General features: G+C 38.1%; 1 protein-coding gene and 1 long non-coding RNA gene across 4 annotated transcripts in view; one reads left to right on the plus strand and one right to left on the minus strand.

Annotated features, from left to right (window-relative positions):
- The window catches only part of LOC138042807 (uncharacterized), a 7010-nt gene extending 3647 nt beyond the window's left edge, over positions 1 to 3363 (minus strand). Inside the window, exons 1-2 of the long non-coding RNA XR_011131091.1 lie at positions 3095 to 3363; positions 184 to 223 (exon numbers count right to left, since the gene is read on the minus strand). This is a non-coding gene — a long non-coding RNA (uncharacterized lncRNA). The remainder of the gene's footprint in view (positions 1 to 183; positions 224 to 3094) is intronic.
- LOC138042804 (uncharacterized) overlaps positions 1 to 15368 on the plus strand; it is a 33230-nt gene that overhangs the window by 1429 nt on the left and 16433 nt on the right. The window contains exons 3-5 of one of the 3 annotated variants that reach the window (XM_068888821.1): positions 1 to 56; positions 198 to 284; positions 7757 to 7783. The exon at positions 1 to 56 is cut by the window's left edge and continues 14 nt beyond it. The exons of 1 other annotated variant lie outside the window; for it this stretch is intronic. In XM_068888821.1, coding sequence (XP_068744922.1) covers positions 1 to 56; positions 198 to 284; positions 7757 to 7783 — 170 coding nt within the window. The remainder of the gene's footprint in view (positions 57 to 197; positions 285 to 7756; positions 7784 to 15368) is intronic. One more of the 3 variants, XM_068888820.1, reaches the window with a different exon arrangement.

The raw sequence follows: 15368 nt of genomic DNA on the forward strand, positions 1-15368 counted from the left end.
GACCAGGAGATCTCAAAGAATCCTTTGATGTTGGTGCTATTGATAATGAAAATTTTGTGAGTTTCTGAATTTGTAAGTCTAGAATATGAACATTTTGAATTTTACTGTCATAAAGTGTACTATTGTACCATGGGAATACCTCGAGACATTCACATTAGCAAGAGAAAACAGAGTTTCTTTTACCTTCTTTATTCCAGAGATGGCCAGATGCAGATGTTCCAGACTTTCAAAAACAAGTGACAGTTATATATCAGTATTTAACAGACCTTGGCAGTCAAGTGCTTTCCCCTGGTGAAAATCCTTAAAGGATCTTTAAAAATCTTCAAAGATCCTCAAAGACCTGACAAAGATCTTTAAAGATGAAGATCTTCACAGGATCCTTGAAGGATCTTTAAAGGATCTTCAAAGATTTTCTAACATTGAGGAGTCTTGGGATACTTCATCAAGATCCTTGAGGAAATTATCAGGATCTTGCAAAGATCTTACCAAGATCCACACACAAAATCTTGGAAAGATCCTCAAAGAGTGACTGAGGATCTTACAAAGATCTTAAAAGGATCCTTGAAAGGATCTTAATAAAATCTTTGACAGGATCGTTCAAGGATCTTAAAAGGATCCTTAAAGTGATCTTGAAAGGATCTTTGTTACGATCCTTGAAAGATCCTATGAGTATCCTTCAAGGATCTTAAAAGGATCCTTATAGTGATCTTGAAAGGAACTTTATTAGGATCCTTGAAAGATCCTATGAGGATCCTTCAAGGATCTTAAAAGGATCCTTATAGTGATCTTGAAAGGAACTTTATTAGGATCCTTGAAAGATCCTATGAGGATCTTTCAAGGATCTAAAAAGGATCTTTAGAGTGATTTTGATCCTTCAATGATAACGATCTTTTAAGGACTTTTATAGGAGTGAAGTGTATAAAAACCCTAAAGATCCTATGAGGTATTACGTACATGTACCCTCAAGCATCGTTAAGGCACCAAACTTTGAACATAAAAATAATCACGCTGTATACAGTACAGCCCAAAAATAATGCACGCGCAAGAAGTTCTTGCGCCGCAAGAACACGCAAGCGGTCAAAAGAAGTTAAATTGCGGTGAATTGCGGTTTATCCGCAAGAACATTCAAAGCGCAAGAAGATAAAAAACTTGCCGCAAGAAGCCGCAAGAAGTTACGAACTTAACCGCAAGACGCAAAAAGCGCAAGAAGTTAGCGGGTTCAACCGCAAGAGTAGTCGGTGTTGCTTGTATGAGGTGATTACGGATTATGTTTTCCAAAACATAAATCGCTTTCAAAAGGAAGGGATATAATGGTATGTTTCTTCTTGGGAAACATTCGATGGGCATGAGATCAGAACTCGATATTTGGTCATCCCAATTTATCGCAGGCCGTATTTAACGCACTCGCTTAAAAGACAGACTGGTGAACGTGAATGTTTCAAAGCAGTAACTAATTTCTGCACTTTCAGAAAAAAAAAAAAAAACCTTCAATCACGCCATTAACTACCAACAAGCAGGCTCGCAAGCATAACAAACCACATCTAAAGAATGACCATTTGCGTTCGGAATGTTTTAGATCGAACACGTAGCCATTTGCATGTGATGCCGGGAAGGTGACAGTGAAATGTGTAAGCAAATGTCATGTGATATCTTCATCGGCAAAAGAAAACTGATCATAACAATACTAATAATAAATAACAAACAAAAGCTTCTGCATTTATAACTCCTTTCAGAAACACTTATCAGGGCAACTACATTGTAGGTCACCTGCAAGATGGAAAGCGACGAGAGCGAATGTTTCAAAATGTGAAATGCACATATTTTATTAAATGCAAAGATTTAATAAGGCCGCTTTGAAAGTTGCTTGTTTCATTCCTGTTTGATATCATTATTTTTCAAAGAGAATGCACATCACCAGGAAAAGACGAACAATAACAATAATATTGTGTTCCCGCAATTTGCATAACAACCATTATGCTGAAAACAAGTCGGTCACGCTTTTGTCACGTAATTCGCCATGGAATAGTTGTATTTACTTTTCCTTTCTACTGGCTTTGTTAAGACGGAATTGATACAGAAGAGCTCAAAACAAAACAAGTTCCCCATCAAATTGCCCGAGAGAATCTGCCTCTGTGGGACTCCAGAGCACACCAAACTTGATTCATGCTTATTTTATTTTTTTCTCAGTGAACGCGAACTGAGTAGAATTCATTGCCAAGTATCTTTTATCCATTAGAAATGATGAGTATAAAATCTGGGAGACGCCACTGTGCTACATTTGTAACAGGTAAAAAAACGTTAAAAAAAAAAGTAAACTAGCAACAATTGCATTTCTGGCTTTCGGTGAGGATCGTGAAATAAAGCCACGTGCTCGGGAGCAGACAACAAATGAAAATGGCGAGTTTGAAAAATTCAGTCTTGTGAGTCTGCTTACACTGCATTTTCCTTGAGATATTTAAACAGGAATGCAGAGAAAATTTCAAAGATTCCGACAGGAATCAATTCTAGCTTCACGTTTATGTGAATTTCACAGCAATGAATTCCTCTACATTCGCGGCGACAGTCCTACAACGGTTTGCGTGGAAAAAGCCATCCTCATCACTACAGTTTACCTTGATGAACATTACTTTAACTGGGATTTTTGGGAAGCAAAAGGGTTTCGTCTGATATTTATTCTGATTGCTATCATGCGACTAGTCTTCGGGCAAACGAAGTAAAAGATCAACATCATTGTGACGTTTGTTTACATATGATACGTCTAACCGTGCATTGCACTGAAGAATTTCGTCTTGTTGCGAGTTTTGTATATCACCTTCTTTCTGAGATGTTAACGCAAAGAAGTTCTTGCGGTCAGGCTTTTTTAACAGAAAGAAGTTCTTGCGGTGTCAACTTCTAACCGCAAAGAAGTTCTTGCGGCTGGTAGGATTGTGGCGCAAGGAACCACAAGGAGCCGCAAGAAGTTGCCGGCTTGCGGACGCAAAAAGAAGTTCTTGCGCGTGCATTATTTTTGGGCTGTACTGTACGAATCAATTAAAAAGAAAACTTTTATTCTGATGTAATCCATTGATTGTAGGAAATATCAGTAACAGATTACCTTGTTTGATGAACTCGTAATAGCTGCAGGCTGGGCCAGAAGCAATATGAAACAGTATACTCTCGAAATATCAAAGAATTTGTGTCAGCACGTAATTCTTTAAAAAAAGACCAGGGCTAAAATACAGAAGTCAGTGACGAATCGGCTCGATCAGTATCTTTTCACATTCCTTTAAGGGTTAATTCGATGAGTCTGCTATGACTTTTGCTCACTTTTTCTTTAAAGTACTGATGAAGCGGAGGGTTGTAATCCTCCGCCATCTTGGATAACACGCGAGAGATAAGACTGGAAACTAGTGAGCCATTTCCCTTTTGGTCAGCAGTCACCAACGATGGCTCCTCTTACAGTTCGGCGGTTTTATTTAACTTTGAATCAATTAGCATAAATCTTATGATTCATGATTGTTTTACCCTTTAAATACTGATTCAAAACGAGGAAATGCGTACAGCAATCCAAGTACAAAGGTAGGCGCTAATTATGACCAGATAATATTTGAGTTGATGACTTATTGTCCTTAAAAATGACGATAGACTCATTCGGCTAACTCAACCAATTCAAATCTCTCGGGGTTAAGATTCTTTGTGTGTTGAATTTGCATGACAATGGCCGTTTTTATACTAGAGACGCATAATCCGTCCAGACGAATCATGCGTCTCTTATGTTATCCGTCTGGTGTAAAGACGGGACGAACTATATGAGATGCATAATTCGTCTTGGACGAACTTGGGCAAAGATTTGTTCTGCGTCTGTTAAATTCGTCTAGTATAAAGACGGGCACTAGACGCATAATGCGTCTGAACGAACTTTCCAGTTTAGTGCGTCTTCGAAGACGCACTAAAATAGATTCTTCGTCCAGACGCATAATGCGTCTTGTGGCCGTCTTTATACCAGATGAATTTAACAGACGCAGAAAAAATGTTTGCCCAAGTTCGTCCCAGACGAATTATGCGTCTCTAGTATAAAAACGGCCAATGAAGCATTCACATTTAAAATGATATGGAAATACTGGAACAAAACGTTTTATTCCGAAAAGATTTTAATTGCATACAACATTGAGTTAGCCGAAATTCGAACTTTTCAAACTTCAAGTCCCAAAATAATTTGACATGTACAGTACCGCTCAAAGATAAGCGAACCATCAAACGCGTTTCAAACTAGTCCTCAACACGTTTGCGTTTGACTCTCAACGCGTTTGTTTTCAACGCAAACGCAAACGCGTTGACCAAAGTCATTAACTTTAGAAATATTTGCATCACAAAAGGTTCAACACAGTCTCGTTGTCTGGGTATACAAAGTTCGCGTTGCGGCCTCATAAAAACAAAAAGGTTTGTGTTTTCGGATTTTTTCACGTCCCACAGCCGTGTCATGTAATCTAAAATTACAAAATAAAATTTGAAGCGACCAAAAATGATTCTATGACAAGCGTAATGAAAATCCATGATATAACGCGCCGGCAAGCAGTTGTAAACACGAGAACGCCAGCCGAAATGATGTGAATGGCTTTTCAACTGTCTTGAAGCTTTTAACAACATGAACCAAAAGCACCGGGGACAATGAATTTGTTGACATTTGGAGTGGTAGTTTGCTTCAAAAGTAAAATCATTTTAGATATACGGGAACGAATTACACATTGCGCTGTTTCAACACGGAGATGAGAAAATTCGATGGCGACAAGCTCAAAAGACTTTTTAGTTTCGCCGCTAAAAAGACGAAATTGCTAAGCTTCCCTAATTATTGATCGATAATAACTTCATAGTTCTATTTCTTCAATGATCTCCAATAAAAGCTGTGTTAAAATGGACTTCATTGCAAAGGCAGTTTAAGTAAAATTAATGTGCGCGGGGCAGAGAAGAATAAATAATTTATTCGTTGTCACGCAACCTTTTCACCCCAAGCGCAGAAGGCACGTATTATTATTTTGCTCCCTTTTGTGATAAAAGCATGAAACTTTGTAATAATCTCTAGAAGGCAAAATTAATTGACAACGCAGTAATTCAGCACCAAAGCTTACCACTTCACAAAAGGTCAACAAAAAATAAGAAACGGAGATTTCAAAATAGATAAGGCGGCTATATAAAGATGTGCAAATATTCCACTGATCGATTATTCTCTGTAGTCAGTACCGCTCTGATCAAGTGAAAGACAGTTTGAAAGGAAACAACGCGGCGAACTAGCCATCAAAGCTTACTGAAAAACACATACAAACAATTTCCGTCTGGACTGAATATCAATCGTTGATCGATTGTTATTTGAGAGTTTTATAATGTCCGAGAATCTGTTGCGTGATAGTTGCTCGACGATTTAAACTGATTCATACATATGGAGCTGCATGTTATATCAAGGTCGTGATGCAGTTTCGCTTAATATGTGTTCTCATTGAAACATTCTATAAAAAAAACCCAATGCTCTAAGGTTATTTTATTGTGTTTAGTTTTTGGGGCAGTAGAAGTATAATTTCGCTAGTGTAGCGATCGCGATCAAGCGTGTACGTGTTACCTGATACAAGAAATTCGGAGAAACAAATCAATAACGCGGATTTCTTCTAGCCGATTAAACAAGCGCATCTTTTCTCGTTCCTGAAGATTTCTTTTCCAACTTTCCATTGATTGATAGTCAGTTGATCACACTTGTTCACTTTCCATCGCTAAAATTGCAGTCGCTTTGTGGCCGTAATTTACATACCAACTTGTAACACAATGCAAAGGTGCCAAACTTGAATAACAAAGGACAAACGCGTTGAAAAAAAAACTAGTTCGCAAACGCGTTTTTTTTTTTTTTTAAAACGCGTTGGCTCTTCGTTCCCAACGCGTTTTCAACGCGTTTTATGGTTCGCTTATCTTTGAGCGGTACTGTACAGGCAAGGATTATAATTCGGCTTACTTGCTATAATCCTGTAAAAAATAGGTTAATCTTTAACGAGATTACTTAATAAGGTTTACATCAAAAGAGTGGTTGTTGCAAATTATATGATTGGCAAAGGATCCCTTCGATTCTCTGTAAATGCTACACGTGTCTGAGGTTCATAGCAATTTTCAAATTAAAGGTTACATGTAGGTGATGCACATTTATTTCCACTTCCACGGCATGACTTGCGAGTACATGTGGACTTCATGATAATCAATATGAGTAATTTGCCCTTATGGCTTTGTTTTTCTTTCAGGATACATAACTGCAAAATATTCAGAAAAAGTTCTAAAAAGCAGCCTCAGCTGACAATAGCACCAAATACTGAGTGAAGAAAAAAACTAGTAATAAAAAGATAGATAAAATGAAATAAATACAAATTTGTTAGGTAAAATCAAACGTTATCGTTGTAGTACATGTACTTGTACTTGTAATGTTTCTCTTTCGCTGTTTTTCTAGGCTACAATTTAAGGTTTTTGTCTTATTTTTAAGAAACATTTTCTCTATAAAAATGGCTGTTTGTGAGAATATTTTGAATATTCTCAGCCATATCTTTGATATTAATGGGTACTTGATAAAAACTGTATGAGTATCTATATTTTATCTCTATTGTTTCTATGATTATTAATATACATTCAAGTCATATTATACATGTAAGTAATTTTAAGAAATTGGTTTACTGTATGCAGCTAATTTTTTAATTAATGGATAACCATGTGACCAAATTACTCCAAAAGCTACTATGATTGTCAGTTGATTAAGATGTGAGCAAAGTTGTCACAGAGTTTCAATGTTAAAACAACAATGTTGTCAAAGGCAACTTGATCCACATCAAGTCTGTGAAAAACAATAGTCAATGCATCATTTGTTCAGGTTTGTTAGATTTTTATTGTATTCTTCCCATCCCTTTGACCCAGAAGTTAGCACACATTTCTGGATAACAAGCCAGGGTGATAAGGCTTACCAAACTTCACTTGCATCTTACTCAAGTGAGAATCGTAGTGTGTGGCTGTTTTTCATTCAGTTCAATAAAGAATGCTAGCAAATAAAGTCGGATGTTGATTTCCCATGATTCATCATTGTTATTTTACTTCAATCATACTTAGCATTAACATAAATAGTTTACAGACAAATGAAGCATTTTATGTATTGAAGTTTCTCTTTTACAGAAAGAAAGCTCCTTTTTCCAGGTGTTTAAATAAAAGAATTTTGTACATCAAACTGCAGTCCAATAAGTGCAATTCAGGGTGAGAAGGTGGGCAATAAAATTAATAATCTTGGCTAAGTTCCTGTAAAGTCCTGAAGGATCTTGCACATGATCTTGGCAAGGGTTTTTGAAGATCCTCAAGGATCTTGCACCAGATCTTTGAAGATCCTTAAGGATCTTGAATATGGTTTTTGAAGATCCCCTAGGATCTTTGGTTTGTTCCTTCAACATCCTCAAGGATCTTTGATGATCTTCAAAGATCTTGGGCAGGATCTTTAAAAATCCTTGAGGATCTTGCACAGGATCTTTGAAGTTCCTCAAGGATCTTGCACAGGATCTTTGAAGTTCCTCAAGGATCTTGGACAGGATCTTCGAAGATCCTCAAGGATCCTTGAAGATCTTGGCAAGAAAAAGCAAAGACCTTTAAGGATCTTCAAGGATCCTAGATAGGATCCTTGAGGATTCGAGAAAAGATCCTTAAAAGATGCTCGAAAAGATCTTTGAGGAGTCTTTAAGGATCTTCAAAGACCCTTCAAAGATTTTCACCAGGGTCCTGTATGGCTATTGGTCTTCAAATGGTATGCTACCAGTGTCTAACAGTGTTCTTCTTGCGTAGGAGCAGAATAAATGTGTGTGCACAAATTAAAAATAATTTTCTGCCTTTTGTTTTATAAATTGGTCATTTATAAACAATCAAACCCAGATTCAATAAATACATATGTTATCTTTTTAAACCTGATATGGTTGATAATTTCCAGGGATAACATTAATGTATTTACAAAGCAGCTTTCAGTTGCAAGAGAGTGAACTTTAGATGCCACAAATAAAATGAAACATAAAATGTAATCATGGTTTTGGAAGCAATTTTAACAACTTCTACTCCTCCCCCATTATCAACCCATTGACTCTTAGGAGTGAGATTTGATAGATATTACTCTGTGTAACACCAGACAATTTCTCATCAATAGGGGACAGTTTACGTGTCAATGGGTTAGCATAGCTGGAAAGGGTTTCAGGGCTTTTGAGAAACACTGCTGATCTGGCTACACGGCCCTACTACGTCAACTATAGTTTTTACACAGTCAACGCTTTTCGTGTTCTGGTGGAAAACGGTTTGGGAAATGTTTTCTTTCTGCATTTGTCGCTTGTTTCAATCCAGTTTGATATATCATGATAGCTGTGGTCCACACTGTAATAGTCACTTCCGGTCACGCGTAAGTGGTTAGATAGATAGAGAGATAGATAGAAGAAAGGTGAACCGCACTTGGTTTGAAACCCGCAAACGTTTCTCAAAGTTAAGAAAACCGTCTTTTCCGACAACCGATATACACTCGATCTGGAAGTTAACAAGAGTCAAATTAAAAGCACAAAACACTAACATTAAGCAGGGTTACGCAATGGCAGTACCCTTTTTAGTAATGTGAGTACGACGATTTCGTATAGCTTTTTTTGAAATTTAAGTTTATAATGAGATTTTTTACGCTTTTGTTGCTAAATATTTAGCGTATTTATTTGCTTTCACTTAAAACATACTTGAGTTTGTCACCAGGTACTTCCCAGGCTCTCCCAGTGTTTGAGGGAACCGAATCAGTAATCGGAGGATGACAGATTCGATTCGGGCTCGGAGGACTCCGAATTTTTCTGAATATTGCCGTATCCCTTCAGACGAATGTCCTATTTCAAAACAAACTAAAGCATACCACATTCAATATTTGTACGTTTTCTTCCAAGGCTCTTCCGTATTGCAGCTGTTTCAAAAGTTCTTCGGTGGATTCGTTGGAATAAAGTTGAAAGAATTCCAATTTCCATCCATCTTTAATTTGTTATTGATGTTTTGGAGTGAGAAGAAGACTTCGATGTCCTTTTTGTCATACTCTGTACGTATTAACTCAGGGGCACCCAACGAGAATATAGTTCAAAACCACTTAAACATAAAGTTGTTAAACGTATTTTGGTATTTAAACGGTAGATGTAGGCATATTTTTATCCCCTAAAAAAATTTCATCAGTTCGGATTTCCTGGCTGAAAGTCTAGTGATCCGAAAATTATAGGGATCAAAACTTACCTTTTCGAAAATTTCAGCCAGAAAAAAGGCTCTCGAAATTTCTAGGTGACCTTTTCAGGGTAAAAATCCGTTAAAAATGGGCAATTATACCATTTTTCAGATGTTCGAAAATCATAGGACAGGCAGGCAAGCAAGAAATTCTACAACAAATGTTCCGAAAATTCTCATCTCAAACCGTCTTCCGAACAGATTTTTTCCGAAAATTGACGTTGGGTGCCCCTGTTAACTACTTCTTAAATAAATTATATAGTCAAACTTGACCATGAAAGTGTGATTTAGTAAATCAGTTGCAAATGGAGATTGTTCACTCTGTCAATTAACGAATACAACTCCTTCTCATACTCGAAATTGGGAAGAGGGTACTGTTTTTATTAGCGGGCTTTGTTACAGGGACGGAGACCGCTTTGAGATTCATGTGTTGTCATCATTTTGCAATTTGCCCAAACATTTGAAGACGACAATGATCATGGCAACAGCTCACATTGCACATCAACTATTAAAAATATAGGAACGCAGTGCGTATGTGTGGACGGTGGTGCAGTGACTTGACACAGTGCTTTATTCCAGAACTGTCAACTGAGCAGCGTTTTGTTTTCCAGAACGTAATGTGTAAAATATTAAACCCAGAAAGATTGAAGGAAATAAGTGGGAATCGAGAAACATTGGCTTTGATGCTGACATGAAGTTCAACTTCTTTTTCACGGCAAGTTTAAGTGTGTACTCTGAGCGTCGGACAGTTCCACGACGAAAGTTCACCAAAGTTAATCCCTCTCAGGCGGGGTTAGTATCTCGATGGGCGACCTCAAAATAGACGACTTGCTGCCGGAAACATAGGACCAAAAATTCTATTTTAACGCTCAAAAATGCGAACCAAGCATGGTACAGATTTGGTTAGCGTACTTTATGCAAACTATCTATTGATACAAACGCAAAGAAATATTGATACACAGTTTTAAGGAAGAGCACAAGAAGTTTTTCGGAAGTGTCGATCGAGAATGAAAAAAATGCCATCAGCAACAAAAGTTGCGGCGTGAAAACAACATAAATTTTGTGCCGCGAATATAAAAAGTTACCATCAGCGAAAAACATTTTGGGAGATTTTTGCTACGTTTAATTTTTTATGTTCCTTTGGCTGCACAAGTAAATCGCAAAATCGAAAGTGACATCGTTTTCAGCTGCCGCCTGTGAACAAGTTATCTTGCGTGTTACTAACAACTGGATACATCTGTGGCAAAATGACGGCATGATATCGAATTGTTGCTTTGTTAGTTTGTTTTTTTTTTTCTTTCAAGTGTTATTAAAGTCGACAAGAAATGTGTGAATTCAACACAAAGATCACAATCGTCTAACTCGTGAAGTTGACCATTGTTTCTGCAAAGTCAAAAATTCACTCTTCCTAGTCGACGAGGTTATTTATCATACACATACATACTTCATTGACCGCTCCCCATGGGGGCTTTTGAGGGCCAATGAAACACAATGAACGAAACAACAACTGTTAAGAATCCCAACTGGCCGGAGGCAAACCAGTTGGCTATTTACAAGTGCAGCTGGGAAGTTGAACCAGGGACTACTAGGAACAAATTCAACGAGTGGTCAGAGCGGGTCTTGAAACTGGGATCACCGGATCTCAAGGCAAGCGCTCTAACCACTGGGCCACACTGCCTATCACCGGGCAATTCCATCGTTTTGGAAATAGAAATTGCTTTATTATTCATCAGCGTCACAAATTCTTGCCGGTGTTGGGGCTCATTTGTTGAAATTCAAGCATGCTTCCAACAGACCTGGTTATTTTCGTGTTTCACCCACTTACTTTCTAGTGCGGCTGTTAAATGACATGAGCATTTGAAAACGCTTTTTAGCTTAGTTTTCCCTCTAACCTAACACACAGGCGGCTTCCGCTTCTATATTTTTCATACAGATCTGTTTTTTAAAAGAAAAGGGGAGTCAAAATTAAGTAGTGTTGCCGAACGTGCACTTACACTCGATGAATAAAAGATTTCAACATATGTGAAAACTAAGTTGCGATTTTTTAATTATAATGTTTCGCTTAATATTTTCATTTACTGGACAAAATTTTTGAGCACAGCGTCGTGAGAATTTCAACACAAACAAGCTGATGCAATGTACATATTTTTGCTGATCGATCACAATGATAAAGATAAAAATAGTTTTCTTCTGTTTTTGGGGTCTTATGCATTATGCATAAAGACCCCTAAGTCAGAGGCAGATCTTGTCAGTATGTCACTTTGAGGACGAGAACACACGTGACAGTCTGGCTTGTAGACTGGGTACTAGTAATTGCGAGTCATTGTTTCAAGTGTCGGCCATTTTGCTTCTAGCGTCCGTCGTTTGTATATAAGTCTGCGGTCGTTTTCCCTGTTTTGGGAAAAAATTGAAGAGATTTCCGTCGCAGATTAGTTGTAATTGTTCAAGGTAAGCTATTTCTGTTTCAAAGTTAATCTTTCGTGCTGTTTCAAATTGGTTTTCTTTCCTTTCATTTCGAAAATTAACTACACTTTCCTGGCTTGTTTTTTCTTTGTTATTTCATCCAGGTGACGTCGCTGAGTGGAGTTTCCTCGGCGATATCGATACGGGAGTTGATTACTCACGCAAGCCAACATATCTAGACTCGGCTTGTGTTTAGTGCGGATTGCACTGAAGCTAAGACGCTTTCGCAAGCCCACATTCATTGGCTTGAAATTCCGGTGTGCGTTGCACCACATACCTCACAAGTATCTCACAAGCTATCACAAACCAGTATTTATCGGCTTGAAATGTCGGTGTGGGTTACACCCCAAAGTGAAAGAGCTATTGTACTCTAAAAAATAATTGCATTGAATAAGAGTTTTGCACTCTCAAAGAATAGTATATTTCGTACTCTTACTGCTGTCTGCTACTAGCCGCCAGCATGGTAACAACGATCGAACAGTACCGGTCAACAGCGGTCAAGGATCGGTTGTCACAACAATTTTGTGAAAGCCAAGGATGCATTTTCACGTGTGCGAGGGCGATTTTGGAATACGATGCTTATGATGTTTCGCTTAAATGTGTTTTACTTGCCAATATTAAAACAAGTTGTTGGACATTAACAAGTCGTGTAAGGAGGTGATGTTTTGGTTTACACAAATGATGTGCTACAATGTTTACATCCCATTGCTTACAAGGCAAGCAAATGATGTGGAGGAAAATCCATGTTCTACAATATTTGATATCATTGATCCAACAAACTTTGTGTCCGCTGACTCCAGTCAAGGAAATGAAGCAATCTTTGGTGTGAATGCTGGTAAGCAATGTGTAGCAATGTCACTTACTGCTATTATATACCGTCAAATACAAGATAATTCTACTTTGAACAATTCTACTGTGATAACTCTACTTTGAACAATATTTTGGTTATTGGAAATAATCTATACAGTTCTATAAGATGTTCTGAGCGAACAAATGACTTTTTGCTGTTAACTGGTGTTCCAGACATGGTTTCAATATTTGTTCATGACATCAAACATTGGTCCACATATGTCTCTTAGAAATTCACTTCTAGAAGTATTTTCAAACTCTTAACTGAATTACAATAATTGTTGTTTGTTAACTACTGGCATTAATACACTATTACAGTAATGAATACACTTTAACAAATATTGAAACCATGTCTGGAACACCAGTTAACAGCAAATAGTCATTTGTTCGCTCAGAACATCTTACAGAACTGTATAGATTATTTCCAATAACCAAAATATTGTTCAAAGTAGAGTTATCAAAGTAGAATTGTTCAAAGTAGAATTATCTTGTATTTGATGGTATATAATAGCAGTAAGTGACATTGCTACACATTGCTTACCAGCATTCACACCAAAGATTGCTTCATTTCCTTGGCTAGAGTCAGTGGACACAGTGGTTGCTAGATCAATGATATCAAATATTGTAGGACCTGGATTTTCCCCCACATCATCACCTGTATTTTCAGGTATTGCGAATGCTGTGTGTACCATCAATGTTTATTACTGCTACTCCAGTAGATCGTAGATGCTGCTAGTAACACTGTTGGATTCTCAGGATTCATTGGAGCATGTCTATAGATTTTTACTACAGTGTGGTAAATTGTTTTGATCAAATGGCTTTTCCCAGCACTACCTGACCTCCAGTTATAAATAAATAAACTGGTTCAACAATTTGTGACTTCAGGCTGTTGAGGTTTTCATTTATTTCTAGTCCATGAAGGCACCCTGTTGAAAGCTTTGCATTTCATTTTTAATTATTTAATGATCTAACTGATTCACGTAATTGGTCATCAGATATTCCTCTTTGCTGTTTATACATTGTTATTGCTGATGGACTGTGATTTCCAGTAGTTTGGGAATTTGCACCAAGCTCTGAGGGTACATGTTTATTGAACATCTACTGATGATTCATCTTAGAATTCTAGTTGAATTTCAGCATTCTCTTGATCATTTATAAGATCGTATGAATAAATGACAGTGTCATGCTTGTTTTTTAGCCATTCTAGTGCTTCTGTTACTAGTAAATAGCTGATAGAGATGCTGTAGTGTGCACCAAAAGTTGTCTAAAGTGTGCAAATTGCAATAAGAGAAAGATTAGCGGCAAGTCATCGATGTAAAATTCTAAACAGGGCCTGAAATTTGAAGCATACTGAAGAAACCCATTTCACTGCTGCATTGTGGCAAATCTTCAACCAATCACGCATGGACGCATGGTGGGCTGAATGGAGTTAAACTAAGCATAAGACCCAAAGTACGCATTGCGGACCTGTTTTTCTTTCCGTTGCGAGGAAATTACTGTTGAATGTTTTTCAATGCAGGCAGAGAACTTGACCTGGTCTTTTGGAGTAAAAATGTTATGGTCGACTGATGAAATTTTTTCTTGCATGTTTATTTGACCTGCAGAATGTCTGTAGAATGTGAGCTTGCGTGAGAGTTAGGACAATGTGCGAGCCAGCGAGCCATGTGAGAGCCATGCGAGCCTTGACTGCGAGTCACGCGAGCCATGGCTGCGAGTCACGCGTGCCAACATTATTATTGAAACCGTTTTAAAATGGGTGCTTAGACTTAATTAAAGTTTATCAACGCTATTTGAAATGGGTAAAGGTGATGGTAAAGTCTGCTACGAGCCTGAAAGGCCCATCAGGCCGGCGCGTATCTCCGGTTTCTTTCGCATGAAGCGACTAGGAGTATTTCTACTCCCCCCTGGATGGGATGCCAGTCCATCGCAGGGTAACCCCCAGCATTAACTTCGCCGGTACCATTTATACACCTGGGTGGAGAGAGGCACCGTGGGAGTAAAGTGTCTTGCCCAAGAACACAACACAATGTCCCCGGCCAGGACCCGATCCGGGCAGGACTCCATCCGGAGTCGAGCACACTAACCATGAGACCACCGCGCCTCCCACCATTTGAAATGGGTGCTTACAATTAAATGCGAAATTCGCATGGCTCGTAGATTGGCCAGCCCCCTTGCGTCATGATCTCGTAGACGTGAAAAACGAGTGATTTTGATTTAAGACATTTAAGAATTTAAATGTCTGTTAATTTGACAATACGTACGCAAAGAGTTTTTATTTTATTTTCATTGGCCGTATTTATACTAGAGGACGTCTAAGACATCTTATACGTCTTAGACGACTAGTATAAATACGGGAAATAAGGTGGACGCATTAAACGTCAGACGAATTAAACGTCTCAAGTTAAGTGAGTCTAAACGACGCACTTAACAGACGTCTAAGCCGTCTAGTATAAAGACGAGACGGAATAAAACTGGGACACACTTAGCAATGAAGTGCACTCAGTCCCTTGGGTGATTAAATCTCAGTATCTTTTGGAGAAAATTGTGAATTTGATTTCTAGCCGTCGAAGTTAAGTGCGTCCCGTATTTATATTAGTCGCACTTATAGCCAGACGTTTAATGCGTCTAGACGTCTTAGACGTCCTCTAGTATAAATACGGCCATTAAGAAAATTAAGAAAGTAAAAAGCCGACAAGTGGGCCGCAAAGAAACATCAATTGTTGCAATTCTCAACCTTTCCAGCGGCACTTGTTTGTGGCAAGGTTTGAACTTCCCGACGAAAACGGTCGCAATGTTAC

Source organism: Montipora capricornis, chromosome 3, assembly GCF_036669925.1.
Source record: "Montipora capricornis isolate CH-2021 chromosome 3, ASM3666992v2, whole genome shotgun sequence".
In the NCBI taxonomy this organism is placed as follows: domain Eukaryota; kingdom Metazoa; phylum Cnidaria; class Anthozoa; order Scleractinia; family Acroporidae; genus Montipora; species Montipora capricornis.